This window comes from Phallusia mammillata, chromosome 6 (assembly GCF_965637545.1).
Source record: "Phallusia mammillata chromosome 6, kaPhaMamm4.hap1.1, whole genome shotgun sequence".
Lineage (NCBI taxonomy): Eukaryota > Metazoa > Chordata > Ascidiacea > Phlebobranchia > Ascidiidae > Phallusia > Phallusia mammillata.
In genome coordinates, this window is record NC_137257.1 from 20,112,288 (window position 1) to 20,128,041 (window position 15,754).

Sequence of the window (15,754 nt, forward strand, 5' to 3'; positions counted from 1 at the left end):
TGTCGCACAACGAGTCATTTTCTTTAAAGCGGACACACGGTAGATGTCGTGCAACGAGTCATTTTCTTTAAAGCGGGCACAGGGTAGATGTCGCGCAACGACTCGATCTCATAAAGCGGGCACACGGTAGATGTCGCGCAACGAGTCATTTTCTTTAAAGCGGGCACAGGGTAGATGTCGCGCAACGACTCAATTTCATAAAGCGGGCACAGGGTAGATGTCGCGCAACGACTCGATCGCATAAAGCGGGCACACGGTAGATGTCGCGCAACGAGTCATTTTCTTTAAAGCGGGCACACGGTAGATGCCGCGCAACGTGTCATTTTCTTTACTAAACACTAATTTTGTTTCACCGCACCAGGAAACAAAATAGCTAGTCCAATATGGTGCAAAAATAGCAATGTTTCGATGTTTTCGGAACGAGTAATATTTCACCGAAAGAAGGTGGTTTTGTGTACGGTTTTGTAAACCCATCTTATGCGTTCCTGCCTATGGTAGAGACGTATTCTTATTTTTATTTCATTGTTTTGAAAGTATAATGTGTTTTACTAATCGATGTTTGTGCAATAAACTTTATATGATTTGTCATGTATTGTTGTACTTGCACGAGAATGCGCCGAGGTGCATTTGAGCATCACAATTGTGTTTTTATTTTTTTCAATTGAAATTTAGAACCGGTTGATAAATATAATACCTAACAAAATGATCACCACAGTAGACAGGTTGTGGTTGCGCTGCCGTTTGGGTTAACACTAGTTTGTTGTTAGTTCTATTTTTTAACTCTTAATTTTTGGAGGAAACACAAATACTATTCCTTGTTTTACTTTGGCAACAGGATTTATGGCAGTGATTCTAAAGCTTTTTCTACTCTAACACAACCTATCAGTTTTTTTAACATTGGATAACAATAGTTATAAGTAACTGCAGTGACGGATGGCATTTTTTGTCGTTCATAAGAAAAGTCGGAATCAAAAGCAATACAATGTAGGAAACGGGTGTAATCTTAAATGAGACTCTTTAGGCAAATTTTGTTTACATGAATAAACTAGCAACACAATGGTTATCTGTTTAAACTGTTTCATTTTACATATCGTCACGTGACATATCGAAATAGCAAGTTTGATACATTTCAGCCAAAACAAACATCCATTAACAACAGTACAGCGATGTATTATTGTCAAATATCTACATATTGCACAGGTTGACAACAACTTTCATTGCGATTGTTGATTCGTTTTCCATTTTAGGAAAATTCTGTATAACATTGATTATAAGCTGCAGACAGTGCACACAGTTTGGTAGTTGATAGCAATACGATTTATTGGACCTGAATGCTTTTAATACACATGCCCCAGACATTGAGGCCGATGCTTTCTCCGATTGGAAAGCGATGTTTGAAAGTGCACACCTCAACGCCGTCCCACACACACGAGTAGAACTCTTCTGCCACGTAGATGTTGAACTGAAAACAATGGGACAAAAATTAGTGATGTACTGATGTTTCGATTTTGACCCCTTCTCTTTTAATATTCGACAGAAACTGAACTTTACGCTTGCATAAAATTGATGTTTAAACTTTTAATATCGCCAATTTAAATCATGATTAGTTGCAGTCTATCTAAAAAACACGAGCCACGTTATCTGCAAGGTAGTAAGTGTTTTGTTAGTGTTAAGTATTTAGTAGTTGTATTGAAGTATCATTAATGAGTTCACTTGCATGAACAAAACATTAAAGATATCCGTCATAAAGGATAGTTTAGGTTCGGCCTGATTCTATCGAAATTTTCCGGCCGAATATTTGGTTTTGGCCCGAACCTTCAGTCGGCTTTGGCGAATCACTGGTTTAAAATGTAATGCCCAGTTTAAATTTAACTAATTAAAGTCAGATCGTAGTGGTTACCTCGTACTGCTTGTTAAGTTCCCATGTAAATGGCACCGACATGCTTCTTTCTGCCTTTTGCCACTTTCCGTCGACCAAACTGTTACGCTCAATCACCTTTTCGTCGTACCTTGGGTTAAAATGGAAAGCGATGTTGTTGTCGCTGTCGTTAGCCCTGAAGTCGATAGCGGTCCTAATAAGATAAGCAAAGCGGTTGTAGAAAATAAAAAAAAATGGTGCTCTTAATTGTCATAGTCGTTTTTCACATACAGATTAGTTTTGTTAAAGTTTGAACAAACAAACTGGTGAAGAATACGTCACAATGCAGAGGTTTCAACAATAGCTGCTGTCACAGCGGCATCAGTATTTAGGGGGACAAGCCGGGACAGGCAAACCGACCAGCGTTATAAACATTTCTAACATGTTACTGTATGCAAAACTGGCCACACTTTTGCAATGAATTACTGTTGGTCAAATCTTGGGGAAATGTGGAGCCCAAGGTTGTCGCTTTCATTAGTTTACGACAGGTCTGGCAAAAAAACAACAACACCTTATTTGCTGGGAAATGATACGAAAAAGAAAACAATTGGACTTTGTTTCAGCTTGGCAAAAAGAAATCGTCAATGATAAAACCAAGTAATTCTTGAAATTAAAATTGTATTAAAGTGTAAAACCAAACGCTGTCCCTAAAAACATATTGAAAGACACGATTCGAGTATGCGATTGCAAGTTGTAAGATGCACCAACATCTCGAGCATTGGAGTTGCCACAAGTCGAAGGTTTTTTCCACGGAAGGGCATGCTTTTCAATAGCAGTAGAGTCGGCTGCAACAACAAACGAGAATTTGTGGAAATAACAATCGAGCTAAACAGTCAACTGAGAATCCCAAACGGAATTCGGTTATCCGGTTTCTTGATAAATAACATCATGAGATAACAATAGAGCTAAACAGTCAATTAGACTCACAAACGGAATTCGATTATCCGGTTTATTGATAAACAATATAAAGAGATAACAATAGAGCTAAACAGTCAAATGGGATTTCCAAACGCAATGCGTTTATCCGGTTTCTTGATAAATAACATAAAGAGATAACAATCGAGCTAAATAGTCAACTTAGAATCCTAAACGGAATTCAAATGTCCGATTTCTTGATAAACAATATAAATTGGGAAGATTTATTTATTTTACACGTAAATCGCAAATAAACGATCAATTTTCTCTAGGAACCAAATTTCAACTAGGCTGTACCTTTTGATTTGCTATCTTGCGCTAGACACCCTTAAAATAAAGTAAAATTAAACTACCTGAAGTCCTGGAAATTCGGTGTCGTCTTGTATATCTAGTTGGACAACATTGAGTCCGGTCAGTTGCAGACCAATGTAGGTTTGCTGATCAACTCTGTGTTGAAATGTACACTCTTTCAGATTGAGGCCATTCCATGAACATTTGATCTCCGCTGTTTGCACATCAATTTTGAACTGCAACAAAATATTGTTTATAAACAAAAACCTTTTAGTAGCAATACAAAAATAAACTGCAATTATTCTGCGGCGTTGGAAATTTAAGATCTACAATTGTATTGCCCCTGAAAGATATAAGTAATCGGGCAGAATTTATAATAAACTAGACCAGTGGTCGGTAACCGCCGGTCCGCGGCCCGGTACCGGTCCGCGAGGTCTTCGTTACCGGGCCGTATATTATTTTAGGTTAAACGCTTTAAACATTGTGTCCATGTATTTAGGTGTTTTCAATGCTAAATATTTGTAGTTTTTTGAAGGCCGGTCCGCGATCAAATTTCAGTTTTAAAAACGGTCCGCAGTGCAAAAAAGGTTGCCGACCCCTGCATTAGACCAGTGGACCGTTTTTGTGTGGGTTTCCATTAAAGTCAACCATCAACTTCGAATTTCCCCTCTGTTATTTTTATAATGATGTTTTGTTTTTTGCCCTATGTTAACAAAAAATTTATTATTGAAATGAAATAAGTTTGTGGAGCGATTTGGTCTGGACCCCAAAGGTATACTGCAATCTTATTTAGTTTAAATAGTGCTTCTATGAAAGATTAAACTCTTTGGAGTATTGAAGAGTCTCCTTTGCTCGCATTAGTCATTTACCGCAAAGTCATTGATAGTTTTAGTCTTGTCTGTTATATAACAAACGGCCTTTGGATTTATATGTGTCTTGTAAACCTTGGTGAAATCAATCTTTTACATGTTGTTGCAGGAAAAAATTAGTAAAGTAACTTTCAACGGTTAATTCAAAGCCGGATTCGACCCTCGGGCCCGATTTTGGTTAACTGACTTACATAATTTCCCTCTAAAAACATTAAATTTCCCACTACTAGTGGAAAGTCACTAGTGCATGGGTTCTTAACCTGAAATTTCCCACAGGTTAAGAACCCATGCACTAGTGACTAGACCAGGGGCGAGCAACATACGGCCCGCCGGCCGGATCCGGCCCGCGACGGGATTTTGAGCGGACCACAGACAGTTTCTGGTCTTACATGATAATGTGGCCCGCGGCCACAGTCTGCCGCATTCCCCCACTACTTGCTTACTACGTCAAATTATAGTTGTAACGGACAGTAACGCTCCCCAATAGCAAAAAAAACTTTCCCGCCGTTGTTACCATTGCACGATACATCCATTGTTACGATATAACTGCCAACCTTGTGTGTGGCCTGCTTTCACGGTTTCCTTTGTTTCCACACGCCTAGTTAGTGTTTCAGCAGTATCTAAGTCTGTGGTGTATGCATTAAATTTGCTGTGGTGAATAATTGTATGTTATAGTTAGATTGTTTGGACTGTATTGTAATTGTGACGTTCTTGATTGTATTTGGTTTAGGTGTTCAAAAATCCGTCTTAAATCATTGGATAAATACGCGATTAATGTATCGATTCAGGAATCCGGCCCGCCAAGTGCTTCATTTTCCCATATCAGGCCTGCCGACTGGAGAAGTTGCCCGCCCCTGGACTAGACAGTGGTGCACAACCCGATGCCGTACAGCCGCAGGCGACGAGTTTATGCAGCCGTAAACATGTGTACTAAAACATATGTGCCGTCGCCTAAAGCGTTAATACAACTCTTTTGCCAGTAACTAGGATTTAAAACTAATCCAGATGGATTCTTGAGGTGCTGGAAAGACTGTTTCCAACCTAAAAGCGATATGGGTGAAACTTTTTGTTAAAACTGATCGTTAGACTGTAGAGCTCAATCTGTGGATCACACTAAAAAGTCATTAAATGGCAAATATATTCAGTTTAGTATCTGCGATGCGGCCGTCATAGCGACAATTTGTTCCGTGTGAACGAACAATATTGTTTTGAAAATTACACACCACAAAAAATTCAGAAAACTCACCACAGCAAAAGAGCTTTGCGACCACATAAAAGAGCCCTTCATTGCCACTTGTTCTTCTTGCCAAACACCATTTACACAATTGTTTAGTACAATCACTTTTTCATCAAAACGAGGGTTGAAATGAAACCCGATATTCTGTGCTTCATCATTTACCAACAAATCGATTGCAACGCTGCAAGAAAGAATTGAAGTCAGGGTTATATCGTAAATAATTTTATCGAAACAATACTTCCAAATGGCGCTACCAATAGGAATAACTTAAGTGTTTTCCACTAACATACATCACTAAGATTGAAATTGGAGTTAGTACAATATATCAGAAAATGTGTTGATCGGTTATGTTTATATAAACGGTTGGCCCTGTGGGGGTCGGCCGTTAATTTGTTGATATCTTGGCCCGTCGGGACTGTGGTGGACTGAGGCCAGTGTGTTCCCATTTCTGACTCCAGAGCGTAGACTCTACTCTACGCCGTAGAGTGTGCACAGAAGAGTCGTGACTCCAGAACGAAGAGTGTCTAGAGCAGTGGTTCCCAACCTTTTTGTAGTCACGGACCCCTTTTATAAACTTTATCGGTCCGCGGACCCCCAACGTAATTTAGTCTATTTTCGTTTCCTACATTTTACATTATTATACGTTGTTTGGGGGCAGAATTTTATTCAACCTTCAAAGTCCTTTAATCTCAATAAAGTTACTGTAGTGTAACAGTCAATGCACTAAAAGGGATAAATTTTCTAGTGTACAATACTTAAAACAAAGCACTAAGAATTCTATTGTTAATGTGTGTTGTGATGTCACAATGGAGGTAACAATCACAAGTTTTCCTAATCCAAGGGTTTGATAAACAGTTTGCATTATATACAGGATTGTAAAAACGGTTTGGGAACTTAAAAATATTGCACTGTTGTTAATGCTACTACAAATGTTTGCCTCCACGGACCCCTTGAAACCATCTCACGGACCCCTTGGGGGTCCGCGAACCCCAGGTTGGGAACCACTGGTCTAGAGTGTTTTATTGAACGAAACGCAAAACCTTATATAGCACAAAACAAGTGGTACGAAATTCAGCAGGGAACACTAAATCGCATTTGCAGGCACACGGATGGAAACACAAGCTTCCTGACTCCGCAACACAGGGAAATTGCGACGGCCTAATCCCCAACGCACAAACACGAAATTTAGGACACACAGAAATACGCTATACGTTTAAATAATATATGGCTTTGGGCAATTATAAAAGTTCATAATGTTAAATCCAATGCTTTTGCATGTCAACCACAACAGCCCCTTCTTTACACTCGGTCGGGTTCGTGTCGAAATTTCAACATCCCAAATCTTATTTTGGAGCGTTATTAGGACTTTATGCTTTAACCTTTGGGTTTTATGTGCGGTTTTGTGTTCTTTTGTTTCGATTTCAGTACCTTGAGTTAGCTGGCACAGCTGTGACAGTGATTGTACGACCAAGAGTTGGAATGGCATTAACAATACACCCAGTTTCAATCTGTTGAGAATAAACACTTAAAAATTAACACAGAAAAGAACATAATCATCTAAACAACTAAACAAAACTCACCGGTGTGGACATTTTGTTGACAACAATCGACTTTTATGATCACAGGTTACTATGTAAATCTAAAATGTAAGTTTAAAACTTCAACATGTGTACAGATTTTTTGAAAGAGAAATTAAGATTTTTTTTTCAGAAAAGCGACGTATCAATACAATTATTAGCCACGTTTATCTCTTGCAAGCTTTTAAGTAATAATTTTTTTAGGTACTGCCATTATTCTTCGCGTTTTAACAACTCTGTTACCCTAATTTCCTTACACTTTAATCACTTAATAATTGCCTGCCCTTTAAATAGCCAGGATGGATTTTTCTAGAATTCTGCGCCGTCTTCATATCAATGTAGAAATGTCAACAATACAACATTCATTAATAATTGTAAGTAACATTCGCATGCCACCTGCCGGCTCTCCAACTACGTGTCACCTTTATGTGGAGCACCAGGTACCAAATTCTTGCTTATAGCATCTGCAGGGCTTTATCTAGCCCTTGGTGGAATAAAGGACTTGGTTGAAAAACAACACAAGGATATAACAATAGAGTCAAACAGTCATGACTGTTAAGCTTGAAACGGATTTCATATATCCTGTTGCTTCAACAACAAATAGCTTTGTGCTTGCAGCTGTTGTTGTAATGCAAACTGCTTTGCTTATGCTATATTCCTTGTCACAGCATTGCTTCACAATATGCGTTAATATTTTCTGTTTAAACGCTTTTATTTTACATTTTTACTTACTCAGTACAGTCATACCAATGCGATTCTCATTTATATTTTACTTTGCCTGCAGTATACTGCGAAAAACTGTCTACTTTTTCTGATTGATTTTAGTTCGAAATAGGCAGGAGGTAAGACCAAGCAAAATAACAAATTACAGTTTTTTTTGTGTAATAGCGTTCATGACAGATTTACTGCGGACACAAAGAGCGGGCGTTTAGCAGCAATTCAATGTTTGTTCACAATACCTGCAAAATCAGACAACTAACATCCTACAATGTAGGATGTAGGACCTACATGTTAACAGTTAACCCAGTTGTTCTCAAACGGGGGCACATGACTCACAAGGGGGGAATTTTTAATTCCTATGGAGAAAATTTGTGGTGAACCTCGTTTCTAATGGTTGTTTATTTAACACATAAAACTATATCGCTATGAACGTCTACAATGCACAATACTTGTGTTTTTTTGTTGTTGGGGAGAAATTGGAAGTATTTTGGTTTGTAATAGAGTAGTGGAAGATAACTTTTCACTGATTTAACCCCTTTTCTTGGCCCTACCGATTCCAAAACATGCATTCTTAGACTACTTGCATTAATTGAAAAACCTCATAGCAACACTAACACAGAAAAGCAGCACCATACCTCAATTCCAACTCAATGCCATTTGCATGCTTCTTTAGCTCTAAGGCGACATCTCGTTAAAATAGATGCAGCCACAAATATGGAAATCGTAGCATGACATCATAACGGCATACGCAGCGTTCTCAGAAGATGGAGTGTGGTACCAATTTGGGCATCTGGTTAAGGGGTGAATCTTTCGGTAAATGATACATAGGTCAATTGACGATGTGGATTTCTCGGCATAGCTCAACAGGAAAAGCTTCATGTGTCCTAGTTGAAGCCGAGTGTTCTACAAAAAAGGGAGTCATTACTTCTAAAAAAATGGTAAAATTGTTTTCAGAAAACTTGCACAACAAAACCAATGTTTGAAAAAAAATCATAGGAGGCATTATCAACTAAACATACACTCGGTTACCCTAATTCCTTAAATCGTTTAGTTCCATAACATTTTGAATGTTAACTATAATCACTTCATAATTGCCCGCCCTTTACATTGCCAAAATGCCGTCCCCTATGAATGTAGAAATGTCAACAATACAACAATAATTTAAGATTTTAGGTAACATTGGCCGGCTCTCCAACTGCGAGTGTGGGGCACCAACAGGCACCCAATTATTGCTTATAGCATCTGTAGGGCTTAAAATATTGGTACGTTTAAACTGCATTCGACTATAAGCTTGCTTAATAATCAACATTAAGAGATAACAATAGAGTTACGGGAGGCTTGAAACGGATTTAATGTATCCTGTTGCATGATTAACAACAAAGAGCTTTGTACCCGCCGCTGTAGCTGTAAAGCAAACTGCCTTGCGTATGCTCTATTCATGCCAACAGCATTGCTTCACAACGCGTTAATCTGCTTAATTTAATTGATTCTTTGGCATTTAATTACTGGATTGATATTGCTCTCCAGTTTAACCACTGCGATTTTCATTTTTTTATGCTTTGCCTGCAGTAAAGAACTATCTATGTTTTGAAATATAGTGTTTTGGGTTGAAAATAGCTTATAAGGGGGCATGGCTTATAAGGGAGAATTTTTTAAGGAAATTTCTCCAAAGGCTTTGTTTTTTATACTAATTTTTTTACACTTTAAAAGCTGTACCACTAGAAATGTATAACTTACAATACACAAGAAAATGCTGTAGTGACTGCAGTGACTGGTACCTTTTTGTGAGTTTTGTTCGAGAAGTGCTGGAGCTATTTTTTTGGTTTGTAGTGGGTAATACGAAAATACCTTTCCTTTGAGACCATTTTCTTGGATTTAGCAATAACGAAACTTTTATTCATGGTCTAGTTATTTTTAACTGTAAAACGCTGTTAGCAACATCAATATAGAAAAGCAGCATCATACCTCAATTCCAGTTTAACACCTATTGCATGCTTTCGTAACTCGAGGGCGACATCTCGTCGAAATGTTGCCGCGTCAAATGTGAAATCGTAGTATGACATCATATTGACATAGGTATTGCCCAATGAAGTGGCACCATGGGCGTCTGGTCAAGGAGATAAAGGTTTAAGTGAAGAAATGCATTGATCGATGGCCGATGTGGATTTCTCGGCGTAATTTAACTGGAAATTCTACCAAAAAAAGTTTTAAAAACCTGAAAACAGAAAAGGCATTAAAACTGTCAGGCATTGATTCTATTTCGGCTCAAGCTATTCTTTCCAAACTAAAAAGTTAAAATATAACTATTTGGAAATGCTTAGGGGGTAATCAATCATTTTCAAAACATGTACAAAAGTAAACAATTTATCTCCAGTGAAGAAAAATCTGTTGGTGACACAAACGTTGTCTTTTATGCTATAGATCCCGCCTTTACCGTAGAACAACCGTAGTTTTCTGTACAAACGCAAAGTCATTAAGCAAAGCGTCACACCTAGCTAGGGTCTTGGCTAAACTGCTTGCTGGCACATTAATGCTAAACGTACCCAACTATATGTTACCTGACATAACCCTTACAGAAATAGTTGATCTTGGTTGAAGCCCGAGCACCAACGTGCACTACATTAGCACGCTTTACGACTCGGGCGTACTGAACTAAGTTGCTAAGTTTACAGCCTACAAGTACAAAATGAAATTAAGGAACACTGACGATGAAATACAGATGACTACAATAAAAAAACAACTTAAGAGTGCTGCTAAAATAGTAATTGCCATTGCGATGCCGACTCTGAAGTTAGGAAATGCAACTACAGGCAAAACGAGGGAATCAGTTTCCACAATCAGTGCCGTTCGAAAAAAATGCGCTCGCGTGTGACGTCACAAAGCGGACATGTATTAAACAGGGGGGTCGACTGAAAGCCTGACTGCCTGACTGGGCTGACCGGCCTGACTTAGGCGGAAGTGTTTCACAAAATATATTTCCGATTTTCGACGACTGGGAAAGGCCTGACTGCAACACAGAAGTCCTGACTTGGGTGAGTGAGAATTGGTTTGCGTTTAGGGTTGGGGTTAGGGTCGGGTTAGGGTTAGGTTGGGGTCAGGGTTAGAGTCAGTCCGAAAATATATTGTGAACCACTGCCGCAAAAGTCAGGCCAGTCACCACAGTCATGCAGTCAGGCTTTTAGTCAAACCCCTAAACAGGTTTCTAGTTTTAAAGTTTTTAATACTTTCGCTAAGGCAATGCTATAAATCAAGACTGTTGAAAATGACAACTATTCTAAGCTTGTAGCAACATTGTTCATTTAGTGTGAATATGCAGCCCAAGTTATACATTTACAATTCTACTTTAATGACGAATATAGCTGCCTAAATAAACGTAAATCACTGATGATGGCATGAGTCTTTGCCGAAACATTTGAATAATAAAGCATGTTTACGTTCATTTAGGCTGTTCAGGCGTATCAAATAGTTTAGTGGGGAGGGAGGAATTTATTCGGAAAAGTATTTTATTTTGGTGATAAAAATGTAAATTAAAAATCTTTTTCTATTATTTTATATGAGGCCTTGTTTCTTGAATAGGTAAATATTAAAATTGCAAAATTTAACATTAACAGTTTAAAATTTGAGTTATTTTTATCCTATGGGCTTACGGTTTATAGCTGAAAAAGTTTGTGTTGACAAAAAAAGTTTCCAAAAAATCTAAATGTTGTCCAATCTAACCGTTTTTACAACTGAAAATTGCGTACACTTTAAAGTCTTGCACGTTTTTGTTCAAATTAGAAAAGAATTAGCTGTAATACGATTTTCGTCATAGGGATGTAAAATAGTTTTAAAATTCTGTACTACAGCTGCTTGAAGAACACTAAAATTGACATTTTGAAATATTTGTTTTTTAATAACTGAATATGCGCTGAAGCAACAAATCTGAGTACACGATTGCCGGAATTGTTTGTAATTCATGAAACCGAAATAGAATGGTAATGTAACGTTTTTAACCAATCACAAAGCAACCAAATCAAAGCAAATTGTTGAAATAAATTATGTTGAATATAGGCACGCAAAACCGGTTATTTTTCCAATTATGGATATTGTTGTTCTGTGAAGCAACAACTTTAGAGACTGCTTATGCTTTTAACGCACATTCCCCAGATGACAAGGCCAACGTCTTGTGCTACAGCTGAGCGATGAACGAATCTGCAAACCTCCACGCCGTTCCATACACATGAGAAGTAAGCTTCTGCCACGTAGATGTCGTACTGAAAGTTAGACACAAAAACACTTTAGAAATACTTCCTTTAGAAATTAAGATAGCAGAAGGTATTAAAGCTCACTGCGTGCAGGCACTTTATATCAAAAAGCATACCGTATATTCCTGGTTAAGCGACCAAGAGAACGGCACAGTCATGGTCCTTTCCTCTGTCTGCCACGTTCCGTTCACCATATTGTTGCGCACTATCACCTTTTCGTCGTACCTTGGGTTGAAATGGAAAGCAATGTTGTTGGCGCTGTCGTTAGCTCTGAAGTTGATAGCGGTCCTGATAGAAAAGAAAGAGGTTGGAAAACAGCATAAAAAATGGCTAAACATCGTTCTGTAAATTGTCATTTCTTTTATATGCAGATTAGTTCGTTGCCAAGTTTGGATAAAAGTCGCAGTGCAGACGTACTAACAGTACTGAGTAGCTGCAGAGTGTTTAATTATTATCTACCAAATTGTGCCATTCACGATTTTTGCGTTGCGCAGCTATTTCGGGCTTGGTGATTGTTCGGTGCAATTGTGTCGCTATGTTTTCTTTTACCGAGCGGAATAAACTTAACGATAGAAGTTTATCGGGGGACAAGCCCAGGCATGCAAACAGACCAGCATTTGAAAACATTCCTAACGTATTACAACATGAAAAAATGACCACACTCGTGCACTGAAATACCAACCTGTTAGCCATTGGGGTTGCCACCACTCTGAGGGTTTTACCTGAGAACTTATCTCCCTTGATCTCAACAGGTGTAATCTGCATCAAGAAGTATATTTAACGTGGCGAACTTTTTACTTTATTTTTTTTGGAGATAACTCCTCTGCTTTTGGTGTTGGCCCAAACATTGGATTTTAATTTCAAGTTGTGCACGGCAGCGCAACATTTTGGTGGAAAACTTTCTAAATCGAAAAATCACAACCAATTATAATATGTTTTGGGTCAGAGGTTTAAGCCGGCGTGACACGGGACACAAACCTGTCAAACCCAGTAAGTTGGTAAATTTGCGGCACAAATGCGGCTGAGTAGGCCCGAATCAGGCCCGTTTTGTTAAAACTCAAGCTCAAACCTGGGCCCAATTGCAATTCTGAAAGTAAATATAACCATAACAACAACTTACTACTGAAGCTGCAGTGGTGTTGTTTACGATGTCAACACTGGACACATCCATTCCACCCACAGTGAAGCCGGCGAGGGTGCTAGCAGAAACTCGATGCTTGAAAGTGCAACCGTCGAGCTTGAGTCCATTCCAGTAGCAGGTGATATCAGCGGTTCCAACAACAAGTTTGTACTGCGACGTATAGTCGTTTAGTGAAGTGAAAATGCGGCTTGCAAAATGAGAAAAAATATTTTTAGATTTTTACTTTTTTAGACCGCATTTTTTAGATTTTTATTTTTTTAGACCGCATTTTATAGATTTTTATTTTAGATTGCAACGAATGTGGTAACAAGTAAAGAAAATAGTTTGTAAAAAGCGTATATTTATTAACAAAATAAAAAACAACGCAGAAAATAACTAATGTTGACAGATACGGACATATAGAAGCATAGCATTATTGCCAATTTTCTTTACATTGCACTGACAAAATCATTTACAAAAACTGTTTTGTTTAAATAGTGTAATGTGTAACAAAAATAACAAGTTTTAATCAATTATTTCATACTGTAAGACGCAATATACAGTATATTCCTAAGGTTTCTTCATACCTTTTTCTTACTATTTTAAAATGATGAAGCTTAAAACAAACAATTTACCTCGGCATGAGAACTTTGAGCCCACATAAAGTTACCCTTCCTTGCTCGTTGTTCAGTCTTCCATGTTCCGTTTACTTTATTGTTCAACACAATTTCCTTATCGTCGAAACGGGGATTGAAATGACATCCAATGTTGTTGGAGTCATCGTTCACTAACAAGTTGATTGCGACCCTGCCACATAAACTGATAACATTAGGCAGGATAGCAAAACACACATACTCTCGTTAATGTTTCTGAAAACAAACAGATAAACATATTCGTGGATTGCTGTGAATGATGTGGCCCTTTTTAAAATCAAAATACGACGATTATAGAAATAAATACACAGAGATACCCAATAGTTAGGGTGCTGAAAACAAAATTCAAAGTCCGTCAATACAATGCAATTTATTTTAGCTTTCAAAGTAAATAAAGAGGTCGTGAAAAATTGGCTACATTAGGACCATACATTTTCATCCAGTCGGCTGTTTTTGTAACTTTAATAATGTATAAAGCGACTGTGTTTGCAGTAGTTACTGCGTTTGCACCTGGTGCTGGTTGGTTTTCCACAAACTGTAATTGTGTGACCAAGAGTCTTTACGGCCTTGACGATGTATTCAGTGGTGGTCTGATAAACGTAAAAACAAGTTTAAACCGGATTGAACCAATAGTTCACACAGAAAAATTAAACTGTATCTTACCATTTTGTTGGATGATATGAGCAGGTTTAGGAATCTAAAATGCTTAAATCTAAAACAGAAAAAAATAAGATAGCAACAAAACGGATTAAAAATCGTATTTAAAAACAACGTCCTTGAGCACGCAAAGTATTTCTTTTGTAGGTTAATAAACAAAAAACACGCCGTTCAATCTTTTACCATTACCATATAAAACACAAATTCTAAACACTAACGAAACGACCAGATTCAGTCTAGCCGATCAAAACAAAACATTTAAAATCTACGAACAATATTTACAACACACCCAAGGTTCTATTGCGTTTATCAACTAAACACAAGTTTTTGCAATCTTTTGATCTTTTTCTTTCTGGTTTTAGACCAATCAACGTGGTCTGCTTAAATGGACTTGACATGCGTTCATTTATACAGCATTTGCCGGAATAGCGGGATGTTTCACGTTTCTAGCGTCCCGGGAGTGCAAAAACTTTGACGGGAAGTAGGATGTTGAAAATGCAATTCGTCGTGTTAACAGTAAACAATAAACAAACAAAGTTTTGATGTTGGTGTCTGATGAAATGGTGCTTAAAACTTAACTTATGCAAACACAAACTTATGCAACAATGTAAGCTAATTTACATTTGATTTAATCAGTTTGTCTCTTGCGATAAGACAAATAATATGATGTCAGTCGCTTTTTAATTTACACTGTAACTGATATATTTATTTCCCAAGAAAATTAAAGAAAAAAACAAAACATTTAATTTAAGTCCAAAACTGGAGATTCTGCCAACGGTGTTTGACAATCCCTTAAAACCTGTTAACCACCCCTAAAAACCTGTTTAACCTGTTTCTTGTTTCGAATTTTCAGTTATTTTTTTACAACGGGTTTGGGACACCATGCGTTAGCATTAGATCGCAAAAATACATAAAAACAATCAATTTTTCGTATGTGTGGATCTTTTTTTGCTGTTTATCTTATTTTTTTATACTATTCTGACATTATTAAAAATGTATAACATTAAGTTAAATTTCCATGCGTTCTGTTTACACAACAAACTCTGTCAGGAAGTAGAATGCCTTAAATTTGTTAAATTCAAAAAGAAGCTTGTAAAGCATTTATTGTTGGGTTGGTGTTAGCTCATTATAACGTTGAGAGGGGCCATTTTAGGAAGGATACATTCGTAATTATTCCTAATATTATTTTGGATATACAATTTTATAAGCGATTTTAAAAATCTGCAACTATGAAGAGAAATAAGTTTCAATATTGAACACAAATAGCAAATAAAACGCAGTTAGGTTCTATATGTAAAAAATATATAACCGGTAGGGTTAGATAATTTGTCCTGTTCTGCGTCCTGTCCGCGATAACTTGTTCTGCGTATGTCCACATTAACTTATGTTGCAATAATCTAATCAACGTCCAAATCACTTAATTGTGTGTCCTTGTGTATACACAACTAACTTTGGCAGGAAAATGTGTTTAGGAAATGCAGTATACCGGCGCCGTATCAAACAAATCGCAGTAAATGAAGGGAAGTGCGCAACGTTATAGAGTTGACGCCGGT

General features: G+C 37.6%; 2 protein-coding genes across 3 annotated transcripts; both read right to left on the reverse strand.

The window, feature by feature from the left end:
• Positions 1 to 1,294: 1,294 nt before the first annotated feature.
• LOC145233884 (32 kDa beta-galactoside-binding lectin-like) lies at positions 1,295 to 9,737 on the reverse strand. 2 transcript variants are annotated; one of them, XM_080098651.1, is made up of 9 exons: positions 9,493 to 9,737; positions 8,163 to 8,430; positions 6,811 to 6,869; positions 6,659 to 6,738; positions 5,240 to 5,411; positions 3,187 to 3,360; positions 2,627 to 2,703; positions 1,901 to 2,072; positions 1,295 to 1,462 (listed from the first exon to the last, which is right to left on the reverse strand). In XM_080098651.1, exons 3-9 carry the CDS (start codon positions 6,820 to 6,822, stop codon positions 1,319 to 1,321), a joined length of 831 nt encoding a protein of 276 aa, XP_079954777.1. In that variant the 5' UTR covers positions 6,823 to 6,869; positions 8,163 to 8,430; positions 9,493 to 9,737; the 3' UTR covers positions 1,295 to 1,318. The 2 variants fall into 2 exon arrangements, with proteins under 2 accessions (XP_079954777.1, XP_079954778.1); XM_080098652.1 differs by lacking the exons at positions 8,163 to 8,430; positions 9,493 to 9,737 and adding an exon at positions 7,065 to 8,104.
• A 1,669-nt stretch (positions 9,738 to 11,406) lies between these two features.
• On the reverse strand, positions 11,407 to 14,277 carry LOC145233165 (32 kDa beta-galactoside-binding lectin lec-3-like). Its single transcript, XM_080097835.1, has 7 exons — positions 14,208 to 14,277; positions 14,055 to 14,134; positions 13,527 to 13,698; positions 12,892 to 13,062; positions 12,454 to 12,530; positions 11,888 to 12,059; positions 11,407 to 11,780 (listed from the first exon to the last, which is right to left on the reverse strand). Exons 1-7 carry the CDS (start codon positions 14,208 to 14,210, stop codon positions 11,637 to 11,639), a joined length of 819 nt encoding a protein of 272 aa, XP_079953961.1. The 5' UTR covers positions 14,211 to 14,277; the 3' UTR covers positions 11,407 to 11,636.
• Between the last annotated feature and the right edge of the window lie 1,477 nt (positions 14,278 to 15,754).